Source organism: Cnephaeus nilssonii (genome assembly GCF_951640355.1).
Source record: "Cnephaeus nilssonii genome assembly, chromosome: X".
Taxonomy (NCBI): Eukaryota; Metazoa; Chordata; class Mammalia; order Chiroptera; family Vespertilionidae; genus Cnephaeus; species Cnephaeus nilssonii.
Genome location: NC_137071.1, coordinates 90,053,651 through 90,071,076, shown reverse-complemented (window position 1 = coordinate 90,071,076; position 17,426 = coordinate 90,053,651). Strand labels below are relative to the sequence as shown.

Genomic DNA, 17,426 nt, shown 5'->3' with positions numbered 1-17,426 from the left:
TATAGATAAAATTAATGAACATTTACTAACTGATATGATGATATAATAATGTCTTGTTCGTTTTGAGATCAAAGTTAAGATTAAAATACATGAAAATAATAACATATGAGTTGGGAGGGTCTACTAGTAAGTGGAGCTAAAGTGGCCTGAGATCTTTACATTGTCTGGGAAAAAGGTAAAGGTATTGATAAATTCCAGATTTCATAAATTAGTCATGCATATTGTAATATCCAGATTAGAAATGAAGATAACTTTCAAACTTGTAGAAAGAATAAAATGGAATGCTTTAAAAAGCACTCAATGAATCTAAAGGAAAGCAAGAAAGGAGGGAAGGAAAACATTGCCCAGAACAATACAGCAGTTAACATCATTGATGTAAGTGAAGTAAATGCTTCAGTTAAAAGACCATGAGTATCAGTCTGGACAAAATCAATCCAAATAAATGCTGTTTGTAAGAGGCACGTCTATAATAGAAAGGTACAGTAAGGTTGAAATTTTAAAAGGATAGAAAAAAGATGTTAACATGAAATTACTAAGTAAAAGGAAGCTGGTGTGACTACATTAATATCAGACAAAATAGATTTTAAGGCAAAAAGCGTTAGTAGGTACAGAGTGTTTTTTCATTATGATAGAAACTGCAATTGACCAAGAAATTATAACAATTATAAAGGTATATGGACTTAATATCACAGGCTCAAAATATATAAAGCAATACTTTCTAGAACCACAAGTAGAAATAGATAAATTTTAATATGCCTCAGAAACTGATGAACCAAGAAGACAGAAAGTCAATAATGATATAGAAGATTAAATTTAAAAAAAAAAACTTGGCCTAACAGGCATACATAGAATATTGCATTCAGAAGCTACAGAATACACACTATTTTTAAGCATACTATTATAAATGCTGACCATATTTAGGGCAATAATGCAAGTATCAACACATTTAAAAGGTTTAAATCATATGCAATATATCATTTGATCATAATGAAATTAAAGTAGAAATCAATAACAAAAGTATGTCTCTATATGTTTGGAAATTAAGAAACATAACTTTAACCTATGGGTCACAAAATACTTTAATGGAAAAATATATTTGAATCTTAATACTAATGAAAATATTGCATATTAAAATTATGAAGTGCAACTAAAGAAATGCTTGGAAATTTATAGCTTTTTCTATATTAGAAAAGAAAAAGACTAAAATTAATAATCTAAACATTCATCTAAAAAATAGCAAATTAATCCCAAAGTAAGTGAGATTCATAGAGATAGATAGTAGAATGGTGAGTGTTAGGGGGTGCGGGAGGGAGACAGGGGTGTTAATGTTTAATGAGTTCAGTGTTTCAGTTTGGGAAAATGAAAAAAGTTTTGGAGGTTGATGGTGGTGATGTTTGCACTACGCTGTTAATGCATTTAATGCCACTGAACTATATACTTAAAATAGATAAAATGATAAATTTTATGTTATGTTTATTTTACCACAATAAAAAGTTAGATGTAGCTTAAAAATTGAAATAGAAACCTGAACAGTACTGTAAGTATTAAAAAAGTTTAATAAGTAATTTACAATTTTCATAAAGAAAACCCTAGACCAGATCCAGATCTATATCACACAAAAATCACTACCCAAAGCAGCCCAAGAGTAGCTGTTGGTAGCCAGCCTGGAAGGAGTGACCTTGTTGTCTTGGAAACAAGAAACAGCCAAACATACTCCCATTTATATGTTACCAACCAAACCTTATTCAAAAGCAAGGTCAAAGGAGAGCTGGAGAATATGTTACCTCACCCTTGACTCCATATAGGAATTGTGGACCACAGATAGCAAAGGAAAGCACTCTGTGCCATGCCAGTCTCTTGGTTCAGCTCTGGAGGCACAGCAGCATAACCAAGAGGAGACAAAAGGAAGACAGACAGGGGCAGTATCACGGGAAAGGAAAATAAAACTTGGGAACCCAGCTAGGTGGAGTTACCCAGGCACCCCACCTGGGAGGGGAAGGAAGGGCACTCCAGAGGCATGAACTTTAAAATGTATGAATGTTGCTAAGACAGGCAGCTTGCGGATAACCAATCACAAGATAGTAAGGCTTAAAAACCAATCCCAAGATGTTGCTAAGTTAAAATTCTTTGAAAGGATCAATCAGGAACTAACAAGCATATATACATATATTTAAAAAGTGGCAGCGCTTCCTTTTCTCGCTCCTCCGCCCCGTGCCCCCCCCCCCCCCCTTACCTCATGCACTGGGAGCTCCTATGGCAGGAGATGGATTCCATGTGGGGCTCTACACATGGACTAATAGACTTTAACACCAAACTGTAACATGGAAAGAAAGCTTTGGACACTGGCCTGCTCTTGGAACCTTTTCCAGGTTCCACCTGGAATCTGCTGCACCTATTCCAGGACTGGCTTCTTTCAATAAACTTCAGTTCCACTAACTATTTTTGTCTGTGATTTTATTCTTCAATTTCACGAGACAATGAACTCGGACTCAACATCCCACATTTTGGTATCACCAGCAACTCAGCATTTCACACTGGAGTGGCTGGTGCAAAGAAAACTAAGACTGCCTTCCAGGATCTGCATAAGTCCTGGGATCCTGGAGCTTTATCTGCCAGCCCAGGCACAGGGAAAGCATTTAATTAGCATATTCTATCCCAGAGTAAACCCCCCTTGTCACACTGACAAGTCCAGCTCACTGGTTCTCACCACTCAACCCAAGAGCCTGAGACTGTCCTGACTGGGGTTGAAGAATAAAGGAAGTTAGGGGAAGGGGAGGACACACCTGATGGGAAAGAAGGTTTCCCCTCTCAGAACCTTTGTTTCTTCAGAGTAATGTCATCCTCATTGAGGAATGAGAGATGAAGGACTGTGCATGACATATAAAGGCCATAGATGAAAGTGACTCTTGTCATTATCACTGCTAGTGTAGGGAGGGCTGCTGAGTTCCAATCTCTCTGGTGAAGGACTAGGTAGGTCCAGAAGTCTTCCTTCTTCAAGACTGCAGAGCATGGAGGGGGTTGAGAGTAGGGAGGAAAGGAGAAGACTTGGTGATCACTTCAAAACTCTTTCCAATCAAATTACTTGAGTTTTCCATTATAGCCTAAGGGGTGTCAGGAGGAAGAAAAGTCACAAAAAAAGGTTTTTTGTTATTTTGGGAAAATGAATGTGGCTCAAGGGAAAATAGGGACCATTCTATGAAAAGAATATTGATCAAGTAAAACAATTTTGATTAGAAAGTGGAACTTAACTATGCAATATATGTTTAGGGGAGGACAGAAGCACCACAGTTTCTAATGGATTGTCAGTAGGCATTCTGAAGATGCAGAGGAAGAAGGGGGCCTCTTTTTGACACGCACTTCATCAAGTATCCCTTAGATAAGAGCCTTGTAAGCCAGGCAGAAGGGGGAATCTCAGAAAATATCTATGCTTAATGTTTCAAATGGGAGCTCAGTGGGGCCACATGTCACTGGAATATAGTAATCTGCTCAATTTAATTTCCTGGGGCCTTAAAAATATGTTTTTATTGATGAGAGAGAGAGAGAGAGAGAGAGAGAGAGAGAGAGAGAGAGAGAGAGAGAGAACATCCATTGGCTGTCTCCCACACGCCCCTAGCCCCTACTGGGGATCAAACACAAAACCTGGGCATATGGAATCGAACTGGTAACCTCTCAGTGCCTAGGATGACACCCAACCAACTGAGCCATACCAGCTAGGGCTCATTGGGGCTTTAAGTCCTGCAAATTGATGCTGGTCTCAGCAAAAACAAACAAAAAACAACCACAAAACAAAAAACAACCACAAAAAACAAAACAAAAAAACAAAACAGAAGAGAAGCACATGTGAGGTCTTGGAATCTTTCTGACTTGGGTTAGTGTGAGATTGTTTCCTCATTTGTCTCCTTTTACAGAAAGTTCCAATGATATTCTTTAGTGATTCTACAGAAAAATAAATGGTGCTGGTAGTATGTTACATTGTAGTTCATGCTTGTGCTTCTTTAAATTTCCAGAGAGTCACATCTCCTCTGTCCCTCCACCCATTCTCTTGTGTCATTCCAGTCACGCCTAACTTGAGGAGGTGGTACTGGTACCTTCACATAACTCATGGATCTCCCTCTGCCTGGGATGGATTACAGAAGTAATATTAGACAGTCCTGACATGACTCACTAGTTAAGATGACCGAACTATTTAAATAAAAGTAAGTTTTTCTGATTGCTTGCTGATTATAACAATATGTAAAAACAGCTAGATGGATGTTCACCAAATTTGAAGGTGATTTGAGATGATCTAACTTAAAATATAGGTTACATGAAAAATGCCAAATTTCTCTGGGCAAGTCCTGGAAAGGACCCCTCCTCCCAAAAAAGAACAACACACTAACTAACTCTTCCAGGGAAGCCAAAATAGAGGTTCTCAGACTTACCCTAACCTTTAAGATACCATCAATAGAAAATGCAAATGGTTGTAAATATGAGCTCACATCAAAACACGTATCTCAAATGATGGGGGCCAACTTGCAGACAAACGGCTACTTGCAGAAGCAGCTCTACAGTGCAATCTATCTCAGACTAATGGGAGACAAGTATTTCTTTAAAATGGGTCACAAATTTCCTGAGTAAATACAGAGTGCTGGTTAAAGCCAGTAGAAAACATGCACAAGCCAGTTTTCTAACAGGGACAAGATGGCAAGGTGATAGCCACGGAGCAAACGGGGCTCCTTGGGTCTTAAATCAATACACTATGCTCTCCAAAGCTGACCAAGCCCCTTGTTGAGAAAAAGGTTGAGAGGAAGGAAGGAAGGCCCTTTACCTACCAACGTCAGGTCCTCAGATTTGTCTCATATAGGATGAGCCAGAGGCTGTGGCCCTCAGTCTAAGGGTTGCCAGGTAGTATACAGGGTATCCAGTTAAATTTAAACTTCCAAAGAAATGGATAATTTGTAGTATAAGCATGTCCAAATATTGCAAGAGCATGCTTATACTAATATTTTATTTGTATTTATTTGAAATTCAATTTTAACTGGGTATCCCACATTTTTATTTGCTAATGCGGGCAATCCTACTCAGGTAGGCTAAAAGCGGGACTCTAGCAGCAGAAAGGGAGCATGATAGGGCCTATGGTCCCTGAGAGAGCCATATAGCTCTCTTTCCATGGATCTGGGCAGATTATTATCAGGCATTGGGCCAGGAGCCCCATTGCCAGAAATAAGGCACAGGGTGGAATTTAGTCTGAGGACCAAAGCAAGATTTTATGAACTAGACAAGTATATAAAATCCCATAAGGACCATACCCTCAGGAGCACTGAATCATTTAGTGCTAGGTCTAGAATTCCTTAAATTGCCAGGGGCTAGGTAAAGGATTGGGTTAAGAGCAGGGTTTCTCCAAGAGGGGTCCCTGAGTCACTTGCATCAGAATCACCTGGGACACTTGGGAAACATACAGATTCCAGGTCCCCACCCCAGACCTACTGAATCAGAATCTTGAGGGGCAGGCCTAGAAAACTACATTTTCCCTAAGCACTCCTGGTGGCTTTAACATGCACTAAATTTGAGAACCAGTGCCTTAGAGATGGGAACAATGTGTGCAAATAATCAGTAAGGCATAATGTTAAGGCACAGACTCTGGAGCCAGACCTCTCAAGCTAGACTTCTGGCTTTACCATTTATTATCTGTGTGACCTAGGGCAAGTGGCATAACTTCTCTGGAACTCAGTTTATTTATCTGTGAAATGAGATAATTTTGCTTGTCTCATAGGACTAATGCCAGAGTTAAATGAGAACATATGAACAAACATTCTGAACAGTGTCTGGAATCTAGGAAGCACACATACATTCATGTTAGCCATTATTAGGGGATGAGTGGTCCCGCTGGGGTGAAAGAGGATTCTTTTGTACCCTGAGGGTCACCCATGTCCCATTTCTTGCAGTAGAGTGGGCTGTAGGAGAGCTCCCAGGGCAAGGGGCTTGTTGCAACAGAAGTCATGAGGATGAGTAATAAGAGGAACAGTCTTTAAATGCATGGATGATCCCGCTTGGCTAGAAGGAGAAGTTGAGAAATACATATTGTTCGTTAAGCTCTAATTAGCAGATAAATGTACAAGGGGAAGGGAGTCCAAGTGTTACTGCTATAGGTGATTAATGTGCTTCTTGCCTCCCTTGTAACCCTTTGATTTAAACCACTTAAGCTGTGGTCTTTATCAGGCACTACAATCCTGGAAATACTTGGTGCTAATTATTTTGGTGAGGCCCTGCTCTCTGTAATGACTCAAGCACAGGGAGAGGGAGAATAAAGTGGTTCTAGCCATGACAAATTAAGCCCAGAGGATGTGACTAGATATAGTCTCTTTAGGAAAACAACAACAGTGAAAAGGACAGCACCTGTCACAAATTGCTCTTGAGTTTGTTGATGTCATGACCTGGCTGGCCCCTAGTTCTAGTGACTTGATTCTTGTCAAACAAAATCCCTGCTCAGTTCCTTTGAGACTGCAGCCTTTTCCCTGAAATCCTGCTCTAACCCTCGACCTGGAACCAGATCTTCCTCAGCCTGTGATGGTTCCACAATCTGCTGAAACCCAGCTCCCCCTGCCTGAGGTCACCAGCCACCTGTGCACTTCCATCTGACCTGTCTCTGGACCAAGCATCACCCAAGCTTTCATTCTGACCAATATCAAGAAATCTGATCATTCCATCTTGTGGAAAACATACAAACTGTGTCAGTGAAGCATCTCAAGGAGCAGTTAAAGGCAAACCCCTGTGTATGCCCCTTTCCATCTGACACTCTGTCACATGTCACAGTGGCCTGGGATGTTGTTGAGTTCCCATTGGGTGGCTACTTCTATGAACTAGAGGCTAGAGGCAAGGTCTCTGATATCTCATAGAGCCTCTGTTCTCTATGGAAGTACAACAGAATAGAGTTTAGATGTATATTAGAAACTTTCAGAATGAGAATCATAATAATAGCTACTGGTTGTTGAATGCTTACTCTCTTCTGGATAGTGTATTACCACATTTAACTCTACCATTGACACTATGATGAGGCACTATGATTACCTGCATTATATAGCTTAGGAAACTGAGACACAGAGAGGCTAAGTAACTTTTCCAATGCCACAGAGCTGACCAGTGGCAGAGCTGGGTTCAGGCTTGTTTTTATTTTCAAGAAGCTAAATACACTCTCGATTCATTAGGCATCTACGAATGAATGAGTTCATGAATGAATGGAGAATATTTTGCTTGTATTCAAACCAAAAGACATTTTCATTATTACTGGGGTTGTACTGCATTGTCATTTTGCCAGTTTTCATATATTAGTGTGTCAACCAATGGTCTAATGTGGATTTAGCAGATTATCTGGTAATGTCAGAGGAGCATTGGCCAAGAAGGTTGGAGTGCTTGGGATGGCCCTTGGGTGCCCAGCCTTCCCTGAGGGAGGGGGCAGGTGTGAGCTGGCACTAAGAGGCCCTCTCCTTCACTATTTTGGGCTAGGGACTGCTTGCAGCTAAAAGAGAATCCAAAATGTTCATAGCAGTAGTACTCAGAATAGTCAAAAAGTGGAAACAACCCAACGGTCCATTAACAAATGACTGGATAATCAAAATGTGATCTCTCCATACAATGGAATATTATTCAGCCATAAAAAGGCAGGAAGTACTGATACATACTATAACATAGATAAACCTTGAAAACATTATGCTAAGGGAAAAAAGCCAGACACAAAAGGACAAAATTATATGATTTCATTTATATGGAATGTCCAGAATACGAATTGGCAGATCCACAGAGACAGAAAGCAGATTGGTGGTTTCTAGGAGCTGAGGGATGGGAAGAAATAGGGAGTAACTGCTAATGGGCCTAGGGTTTCTTTTTGGGGAGATGGAAATGTTCTGAAATCAGAGAATGTTGATAGTGGCACCACTTCGTGAATGTACATAAAACCACTAATTGTGTACTTCAAAAAGGTGAATATGCTATATGACTTCATGTCTCAGTAAAATCAATCAATCAAACAAACAAAAAACTAGAACAACAACAAATCAGAACAGATTTCTAGTATTGAAAAATCCAAGTCCCACTGGGTCATGGTCAAGCAGTGTCAAAATAGGGGCCAGGGGATCAGCTCACTCTGCTCACTCCTCAGTCCCAGGGAAGTTCAGGCCACGTCCACGGAGAATTCCCAGCACCCACCCTGGTCCTCCAGGGGCTATGGAGCCATCGCATCTCAGAAGTACAGTGCACTGAAATATAACAATGCCTGAAATAACAGTTTGCCAGGTGTCTTAATAGGATTGGGGAGGGGGTGTGCAGAGGAGATTCCAGTGTCTTAAGTCACTATAAGGCTTGTTTTCTCTTTCTCCTTCAAATTTTTGTGTATTTGCATTTTTAAAAAAAATCTCTCCTTGCCACAAGTTAAAGGACCTAAACCAGGACCAGTAGCCTGTTGTGGATGAACTATTACTCCAAGGCGTGGCTGGGCTTTTGACTGCTGCCCCTTTTCGGGGCTCACAATTGCCTAGGGAGGATAGCAGAACCGGTTCTTGGGCTGCATTTAAGAATAAATCCTGACTAACTCCAGCCTTGAGAATTCACGGACTATGTGGGGCAGTGAGATAATGAATGTGAAAAGGCTCCAGGTAAAAGATTGTTATACCTAAGGATTCCCCTTCTCAGTAGGGAGCGCAGGATAGGTCTCTCTCTCTCTCTCTCTCTCTCTCTCTCTCTCTCTCTCTCTCTCTCTCTCTCTCGTGTGTGTGTGTGTGTGTGTGTGTGTGTGTGGGTGTGTGTGGGTGTGTGTGTGTGTGTGTGTGTGGTGTATGTGGGTGTGTGTGGGGGGATTCATCTTCAAACAAGGGACACATTCCTACTTGGGCTTTTAAGCTAGACAAAGTGTGTGCAATCTAGTTGTCTGCTGGGTCTGTTTTTCTGTTAAAGGTCCCTGAACTTTGAAGTCCCTCATGGAACCTGCCCCCAGCCCCTCCCCCTCTCCCCCGTTTCCGCCCCTCTCCTGGTGGGGCGGGAGGGCGGCCGTGTACAGACGGTGGCGCTCAGAACAAGCAACTCCCTCTCCCCTACTGCGGCAAGACAAGTCAGGAAAACTTTCAAGGTATTTAGCTGAAATTTTCTGGGAGGTTTCTCAACAAGAGCCATAACTTTTACTGACGGGCAGAAATCCACTCTGGCGACCAAGGTTGTTGAGTGAGCAAGTGTGAGAATCTCGCTCTTTTAGCCGGGACCATTAGGATTTCCCGGGCCCGCGCTCTGCTTACCTAGGCACACCCAGGGAACCGTGATGCCTGGGGAGGGAGATCCACTGTGCTAGGGGACAGCCTGACCCAGAGAAAGACGAAATGAGACCCTCGGAAGGAAATGGCAAGGGAGGATGACCGAAATAAGCTGTGCCTGGGATGGGGGTAGTGGTACTGGTCTCCTCGTGGCTTCTTGGCTGAGCCTCCCGGCACCTCCGCCCTGTCCCACTTCTGCGGTTCAGATCCAAAAGCTTTCCCGAGTGCTTTGCGCCACCTGCGGAGCACAGGAGCGAGAGCTACTTGAGAAGCAGCGGCCCAAGAGAAAGGCTTTCTTGGTGTTTTCCTTTTTTTCCAAAGCAGCATCTGAGCTCCCGCAGCCAGGGTGACTGGCAGCTGGGGAGGGGATGAACTCCCGCTCTCACTTGTCCCAAGGCTGTGCTGGAGTGGCCACCTCCCCTTGTTTCCAGAGTACAGGCTCTATCCCTGCTCCCAGAGCCTGGCGCAGGGAACATCTCTTCACGCAGAGCACAAGTCTGGACTGGACTGAGCGGCCACCAGCCATTGATGCTAAGGATGCCAATGGGCTCCTGTCAGGCACAGGAGAAGGGTTACATTCCCTACAGACCGGGGGGGCCTAGATTTGGGGTGGAAGCATCCAGCAGCTATCCCCTACTCCCCTAGGAGTGTGGAAGGCTTTGAAGTGCTGTGAGTAAGATGAACCTCTTAAGGAGACTGTAGGGGCATACATCCAGGGTTCAAAGGGCCACTGGTCACCTTTCACACTCTGCTGGGGGCTTCAGAGTGGCTTGGGTTGACACTACACCCCAAGAAGGACCCAATGACCATGCTCTGCCGTTTACATTGCTTTGCAGAGTGTTTGCATTGGAAGCAGAGAGAGAAGAATTTGCCAAACACGGATGCGCAATGGCTGGGGTGTCTGTGGGAGGGAGGTGGACTCTGAGCTTGTCACGACTAGAAATACCTAGGGAAAGGCTCAAGAGGGGGCTTGTGACTAGAGGGAAAGCACAAATAAGGCAGTCGGAAGCAAGATGACACCTCAATGTGGATTTGTCCAAGAAGAATTGGTGACTAAAGCAGGGGTGGTCAGGAAGGTATGATTGGTCAGGGGGTGGGATTTGGGGTGGGGCTATGTCCCTCTTGAGGCTTTAAAAGCTCAACGGAGAGGGGGGCAGGATGCTGTCATTTGCTCTCTGTTTCTCAGAGGGGAAGCAGCTTTTCCGAAGCAGCTCCTGGTGACAGAGCAGGTGTTCGCTGTCTGGACTGCCTGGGAGATCCTAACGGTCTCTGGCAGCAGCATGGTGCCTACCTTGGCAGTCCCCACCCCATATGGCTGTATTGGCTGTAAGCTGCCACAGCCAGACTACCCACCAGCACTAATCACTTTAATGTTCTGCGTAATGGTTATCACCATCGTCATAGACCTCACTGGCAACTCCTTGGTGATTTTGGCTGTGGGGAAGAGCAAGAAGCTCCGAAATTCTGGTAAGCTACCCTTCCTTCTCTCTATCCAGCAGGCAGCCACTAGCAACACCTATGGTGTTAGTTTGTGTGCCGGGAATAGGGAATCTATGGACAAACCCTCACACTGAATGTCCCTGCTCCCAATTCCCTGAGAATCTGAGCGGTGATGTTATGCATGGGCCCCATAAACTTAGCACTTTTCCAGGCTAAGGGAGCTCAGAGATTTAGCTTTGGGAGGCCAAATGCAAAGCTCGCACTGTGTGGCAAACAGCCTAGTCCTGCCCCGTCAGGGACCTGATGCAGAGGAACGCGGCACTCTAACGGAGAGTCCGGCAACCACCTGGGGACAACAGGCGGAGCTGGCTGCCACAGAAGTGGCCGCGCGGAGGCGAAATGGACGCAGGGAGAGCAGCGGGGCTGAGACCCGCTCCCCCGCTCCGGGAAAGTTAAGTTCTAGCGGCTGCCGGCTGCTGTGGCGCTTACCCGAGGAAGCGCAGCAGCCGTGCCTTTGCGGGGCCAAGTCCCCACTCTCCCAGGACCTGGGATCCAGGGCGGCTCCTGGGTAGCTCCGGAGAGCGGAGCACAGACCTCTGAGCCTGAGTATGGAGCAGGTTGGTCTGAGCCCGCGGGAGCCGAGCTCCATCCGCCTGTCCCAGGGCGCACGGTGGAGAGAGGCGAGAGGCAGGCTGGGCGCAGCAGGCTGTCGCAGCGACGGAAGAAGCAGGGGAGATCCCGAAGTCCGTAAGCAAGGTACTGGGGGTCTCAGTGCGGGGCTGAGGTGAGGCTCGGGAGCTTGGGGTTGGACAGAAGACAGGATTGCAGGAGAGTTGCAGAAGTGCTCAGAGGGTGGTGATGGGCTCAGAGAGTCTGGAGAGCGAGGGGGATCTGGCACCTGGTCGAGCGGGCGAGTGAGACTTCTCTTGCTGCCAGCCAGTGCTCAGGGAAGGGAGCCGCGCTAGCAGGACTGCGGAGAGGCGCAGGAGGATGCTGGAGGCTGAGACCTAGGCTGGGGGTAGAGGCAGCAAACATTGCGAAGCGGTGAACCCACTTTGCAGGTTGGGTGGGAGAGGGTTCAGAGGGAAAGAGGAGGGCAAAGGGGTCCAAACTCTGCCCTCTGGCTGTGGAAGGGAGGGGCCAGCGCCCGGGGGTCTCTGGACAAGTTATCTCTTGGACCCCCGGGGGTGGTGATGCGAAAAGATGGTGGAGGGGAGGTGTCGGAGGGGTTCCAGTACCCACTGGACCCGGGAGGTCGGGGCGCGAGGGAGAAGGCGGTCAGTCTCTGGGGGATTATTTTGCTGGGTTAAAGAATCAGAAACACCACACAAGTTTCAAAATGCCATGGAGGGTACGAAATCATTAAAAGTTTTCTTCTAAACTTTGGTGGATGTGTTTGATTTCTCCTGGATCCCCTGGGGATACGGACCACACACTTGGACCTCACCTTTACTTTAGTAGTCCGGTCCCAAGGGGGCAGAACCACCCAGCCCAGGGTCACCTGAGAAGCCCATTTTTCTTTTCTTTAATTTTCTTCTTCCCTTTACTTTTCTCCTTCCTTTCCTTCTATAATTCAAGTAAAAGTTTGCATGGCTGGGTGGCTTTGTTTTTAAGGCTTTGCCCTCTCTGTTTCCCGCTTCTCTTCGCCTAATTCATTACTTTGAGGGAAACCCTAGAAAAATCCTCTTGGGTGGAAAACAGCGAGGCCATGCGCCTTGGCAGCGCCAGTCAGCATAAGGAGGCAGAGGAGCCATTCCTTTGCTCTTTGAAAAAAATACTCCTTTTCTCCCAGTCCCAGATGAAGTGCAATATTTTGCTAAACAAGTGCTAATTAGCAATGAGGTGCTTCCAGAGAAAGAGCGTTCTCCGCCTTCATTTGGCTTCTATCTTTTCTTTCTTTCTTTCTTTCTTTCTTTCTTTCTTTCTTTCTTTCTTTCTTTCTTTCTTTCTTTCTTTCTTTCTTTCATTCTCTCTCTCTCTCTCTCTCTCTCTCTCTCTCTCTTTCTTTCTCTCTCCCTCCCTCCCTCCCTCCCTTCCCCTTCCTTCCTTCCTTCCTTCCTTCCTTCCTTCCTTCCTTCCTTCCTTCCTTCCTTCCTTCCTTCCTTCCTTCCTCCCTCCCTCCCTCCCTCCCTCCCTCCCTCCCTCCCTCCTTCTTTCTTTCTTTCTTTCTTTCTTTCTTTCTTTCTTTCTTTCTTTCTTTCTTTCTTTCTTCTTTCTTCTTTTTTTGAAAGGTTTTACTAAAACGTTCCTACCGCTGCCATATGAAACCGGAGGCCGCCGCCGCCCACCCCCACCCCCACCCCCCCCTCCGCCTCATTTTCCTGTTTAGCAGTGCCAGGGGCCGGACCCTGGTGCAGGGTGGCGAATGTGCTTGTGCCGCTCAGAGCCTGGACAAGCATCAAGTATGCACTTGTGCTAATCCTTGCAGGATTTTCCTGATTTAAAAAAAAAAAAAAAGCCCTACTCACTATTTCTTTGGTCTCAGACTAAATTTTACAAGGTTCCCTCTCTTCCCCTCAGCTTTTATTCTTATGTTATATCGGAAATAATAAATTTCACTAGGCTGAGTCTTAGATTCTTGTCTAATTCCACTGGGAAAGACTGCCTAAGAAAACTATAGTTCTCTGTGGACTTATTTGCATTATGATTGCAGTGCTAGGCTAGAGAAGGAAGAGGTCTAATTTTGGGGGGTGCAGGGTATGGAAGCTTCCCAACGTTACTCCAATCTCTCCCTCCTCCCACTTGCCATCCTGCTTCCTACAACAGCTTGATCTAGCTCACGTCCACCACCCTTTCCCATCTCTCCCCACACTACCCCCAGGAAAAAAAAAACGTTTGCATTTTGCTTTTGTCTAAAATGGTCGCTTTGTGTCGCTGTGTGAGTGTGAAGGGCTCCTCAAGGGGCTTTTGTATTTCCTGCTTTTTGAAGAAATAATGTGGACAAAGAACCAGTCTCCCTAACCTGACTGTGCATCAGAATCACCTGGGATATGTTTGTAAATAAAAATAAAAACACAACTGTATTTCGTTGAAAGAATTCTAGAATTCTCATTGTCAAGATTCCAGTTGGCCTTTTCCTTGAGTTTAAACTTGTAGTTTTTCATACTTAACCATTTATTCTTCTCTGTCTTTCTACCTCTCCCTCCCCGAATGTGTTTTTCAGGCAACATCTTTGTGGTTAGCCTCTCGGTGGCTAATATGCTGGTGGCCATTTACCCCTACCCTCTGATGCTGCATGCCATGGCCATTGGGGGCTGGAATCTGAGCAAGTTACAGTGCCAGGTGGTCGGATTTATCACAGGGCTGAGTGTGGTTGGCTCTATCTTCAATATCATGGCAATTGCCATCAATCGTTACTGCTACATCTGTCACAGCCTCCAGTACGAGCGGATCTTCAGTGTGCGCAATACCTGCATTTACTTGGTGGTCACCTGGATTATGACCATCCTGGCTGTCCTGCCCAACATGTACATTGGCACCATAGAGTATGATCCTCGCACCTACACCTGCATCTTCAACTATCTGAACAACCCCATCTTTGCCGTGACCATCGTCTGTATCCACTTTGTCCTCCCTCTGCTCATAGTGGGTTTTTGCTATGTGAGGATCTGGATGAAAGTACTGGCAGCCCGTGACCCTGCTGGGCAAAATCCTGACAACCAACTTGCTGAGGTTCACAATTTTTTAACCATGTTCGTGATCTTCCTCCTCTTTGCAGTGTGCTGGTGCCCTATCAATGTGCTCACTGTCTTGGTGTCCATCAACCCAAAACAGATAGCAAGCAAGATCCCCAACTGGCTTTATCTTGCAGCCCACTTCATGGCCTACTTCAACAGCTGCCTCAACGCTGTGATCTATGGGTTGCTCAATGAGAATTTCCGAAGAGAATATTGGACTATCTTCCATATTATTCGGCACCCTATTCTCTTCCTCTCTGGTGTCATTACTGATATACGTGAGATGTGGGAGGCCAGTGCCCTAGCCCGTGTCCATGCCCATGCCCCTGCCCTTGACCAAGCTCAAGAACAAGACCATGCCCATGCCTGTCCTGCTCTGGAGGAAATACCAATGAATGTCCGGCATGTTCCACTACCTGGTAATGCAGCTGACCAACCTGAGCATGCCTCTGGCCACCCCACACCAGTCTCTGTTCACTCCAAGCCTGCCTGTGCCTACCACAAATCTATTTCTGACCACCACAAGTCTGTCTTTAGCCACTCCAAGCTCGCCTCTGGTCACCCCAAGTCTGCCACTGTTTACCGCAAGCAGGCCTCTGTCCATTTCAAAGATGACTATGTCCATTTCAAGCCTTCCTCTGTCCATTTGAAGGCTGATTCTGTTTATTTCAAGCCTGCCTCCAGCCACCCCAAGCCTGTCCCTGGCCACCAAATCCCTACTGGAAGCCCCTCCAAGAGACTCTTCAGCCCTGCCACCAGCCACCCTAAACTCACCATTGGCCACGTCAAGCCTGCCATCACTGGTTATCCTCAGCCCTCTACTGCTGGACACTCTGAGCTCACTATGTCCTGCTACCCTGAGACCACTGCTACTGGACACCTTGAGTGTGATGTTACTGATCGCCCTGAACCTCTCTCCAGCCCTGCCACTGGCTCCCTCAAGCCTGCTGCCACCACTCACCCTCTTGACTCCACTGTTGTCACCACTGACAGCATTGATTACCATGAGGTTGTGGTTCTTGATGTTGAAATTGATTCTTATGAAATGGCCATATGAAAAATGCACTTAGGGGGTGGCCAAGCAATGGTCCACTTTCAAGTTTGTCTAGCATATATAACCTCACTGCATTTAAATATAGAAAGGCATGCAAACACTGACTCACAACCATGTTGTAAGCTAATTCCATCATTTACGCATACTCCCTTGTATCACATACTCAAGTGTGTGTGTGTGTTTGTGTGTGTGTGTGTGCGCGTGCGCTTGCTATTTTAGAAACCAAATTGCCATCAAGTTTGACTTCTGTTGTTCTGAGCCTACCTTTCCTTCTGCTGCTGGCCTTGAGCCCACAGTGATCCTTGACATTTTAGACTGATTTTTCCCTACTCCCGTGTCCCCCTTCCTCCTCTTCCCTCATTTCCTCGTCCTTGTTCCTGCTTTCTTCTTCCATCCTCCCAGGGAGGGATGGGGGAGGAGTGTGTGTGCAATGTTGAAGGCTTCTGTAAAGTTAATGTGACCACAGAGCTTTATGTTCCTAAGTGTCTAATTCTATATTATACATTTAATGGCAGTCAGAAAGGCAGATGTAATAAAGTACAAGTAGTTGAAACAGTTTTGTTTCTAAATTCCAGCAACAAAATATGATCCATATCTAAATATAATTTGATACGCTCTTATTAAAATAGATTTGTATGCTTATGAGATCAAATGGCAAAATGAAAGATGTGGCCACAAGGAATTGTTTTTATTTTGTGAAAATTCAAACATCAGTGCTTATTTTTATAGTCAAATATGAATGGAAAGAATGACATGTTTTTACGTTTTTTGTAGTCACTTATGTTTTTTAGTATCTGCCAGGATTTTTTTTTTCCATTTAGATTCAGAGACACATCCATTCATAAACTGGTTTCTACTAAAATTTAAACTTATGGTTGCTAGGATCAATTATAGTTGGGTTTTTAATATTGTAATTCATAATACACTATATCTCAGAGATTTTTTAAACTGCCTGATGTTTTCACACAATCAGTTTTTATATTTTTCTTTTTCACTCAAAAGGGAATTCAAGGTAATAACCGGTAGCCAGAAGTCAATGAAGTCCTTCCATGGAGGTTGTAAATTAGTGTTTCTCTGAAAGCCTTTTCCTCCTGCCTTGTCCCTAACTTGGGTGAGAGGTGGAGAGGAAGAGATGGCAACACCAGCCAACCCCCCACTCCCTTGGTTGAGGTGATAAACAATGTTAAGTTATAGACATCTTGCATCAGCAGACTTGACAGCCCAAGAAATGATTTTTCCCTAGGGTTCAAGAAAAAGTTGTTTTTTAATAAAAATTTCAATTATTGATTCAAATTGACACTTATAATAACGTGTACTGTACAAAAGCTTGTAAGGATAAGTGGAAATGTATTATACTGCCTTAATTTGATTCTGTTTTTGTGGTAGCAATTAAATAAAAGTGTTTTTGTGGCTTTGGTGTGCGATTTGTTGATAAATTCACTTCTTCCACCTGGCTTACTTGTGGGGAGGATTCAGAGGTGGGTGGAAAAGCATTGACCTTGGGGGAATCAAAAGATTTGTGTGCAAGTTCTATTCCTGCTACCAGCTTGCTATACCCCAAGGCAAGTCACATGACACCTTTCTATTCAGTTTCTTTACTGTGGTAGGGTGTGGGGTGTGGAGGGCTCACTAGCTTTAGTGTGTTCTCACTAGTGCACTGACAATGGATGACTGAACCTGCTGCTCTTGGACTTTTGGATCGTGCCTTCCATGGCTTCTCAAAACAGGTCCCTTTTCACCCCCATGGAAGGAGTGAATCCAAGCCCAATAATGTCACAACCCCAGAGGCTGCTGGGACCAAGTGATAGAGCATATGGATCAGTGCAGGGAGGCACAGGAATGGCAGCAGGAAAACAGGTGGTTTCCGTTTCAGCTGGAAGATGGTGGTAAGACCCAGCCACTGGGCAAGATTCCTGACTTCAAGAATGTAGTCTCAAAAGAATCTTTAATGACAAGGGAATACCTAAAATAAACTGTTCC

At 44.9% G+C, this 17,426-nt stretch overlaps 1 protein-coding gene across 1 annotated transcript; it reads left to right on the top strand.

Moving 5' to 3' along the window:
• Window positions 1-10,447: 10,447 nt before the first annotated feature.
• Window positions 10,448-16,858, top strand: GPR50 (G protein-coupled receptor 50). Its single transcript, XM_079765693.1, has 2 exons — window positions 10,448-10,742; window positions 13,879-16,858. The coding sequence occupies exons 1-2, from the start codon at window positions 10,556-10,558 to the stop codon at window positions 15,447-15,449; spliced, it is 1,758 nt and encodes a 585-aa protein (XP_079621819.1). The 5' UTR covers window positions 10,448-10,555; the 3' UTR covers window positions 15,450-16,858.
• Window positions 16,859-17,426: the final 568 nt, after the last annotated feature.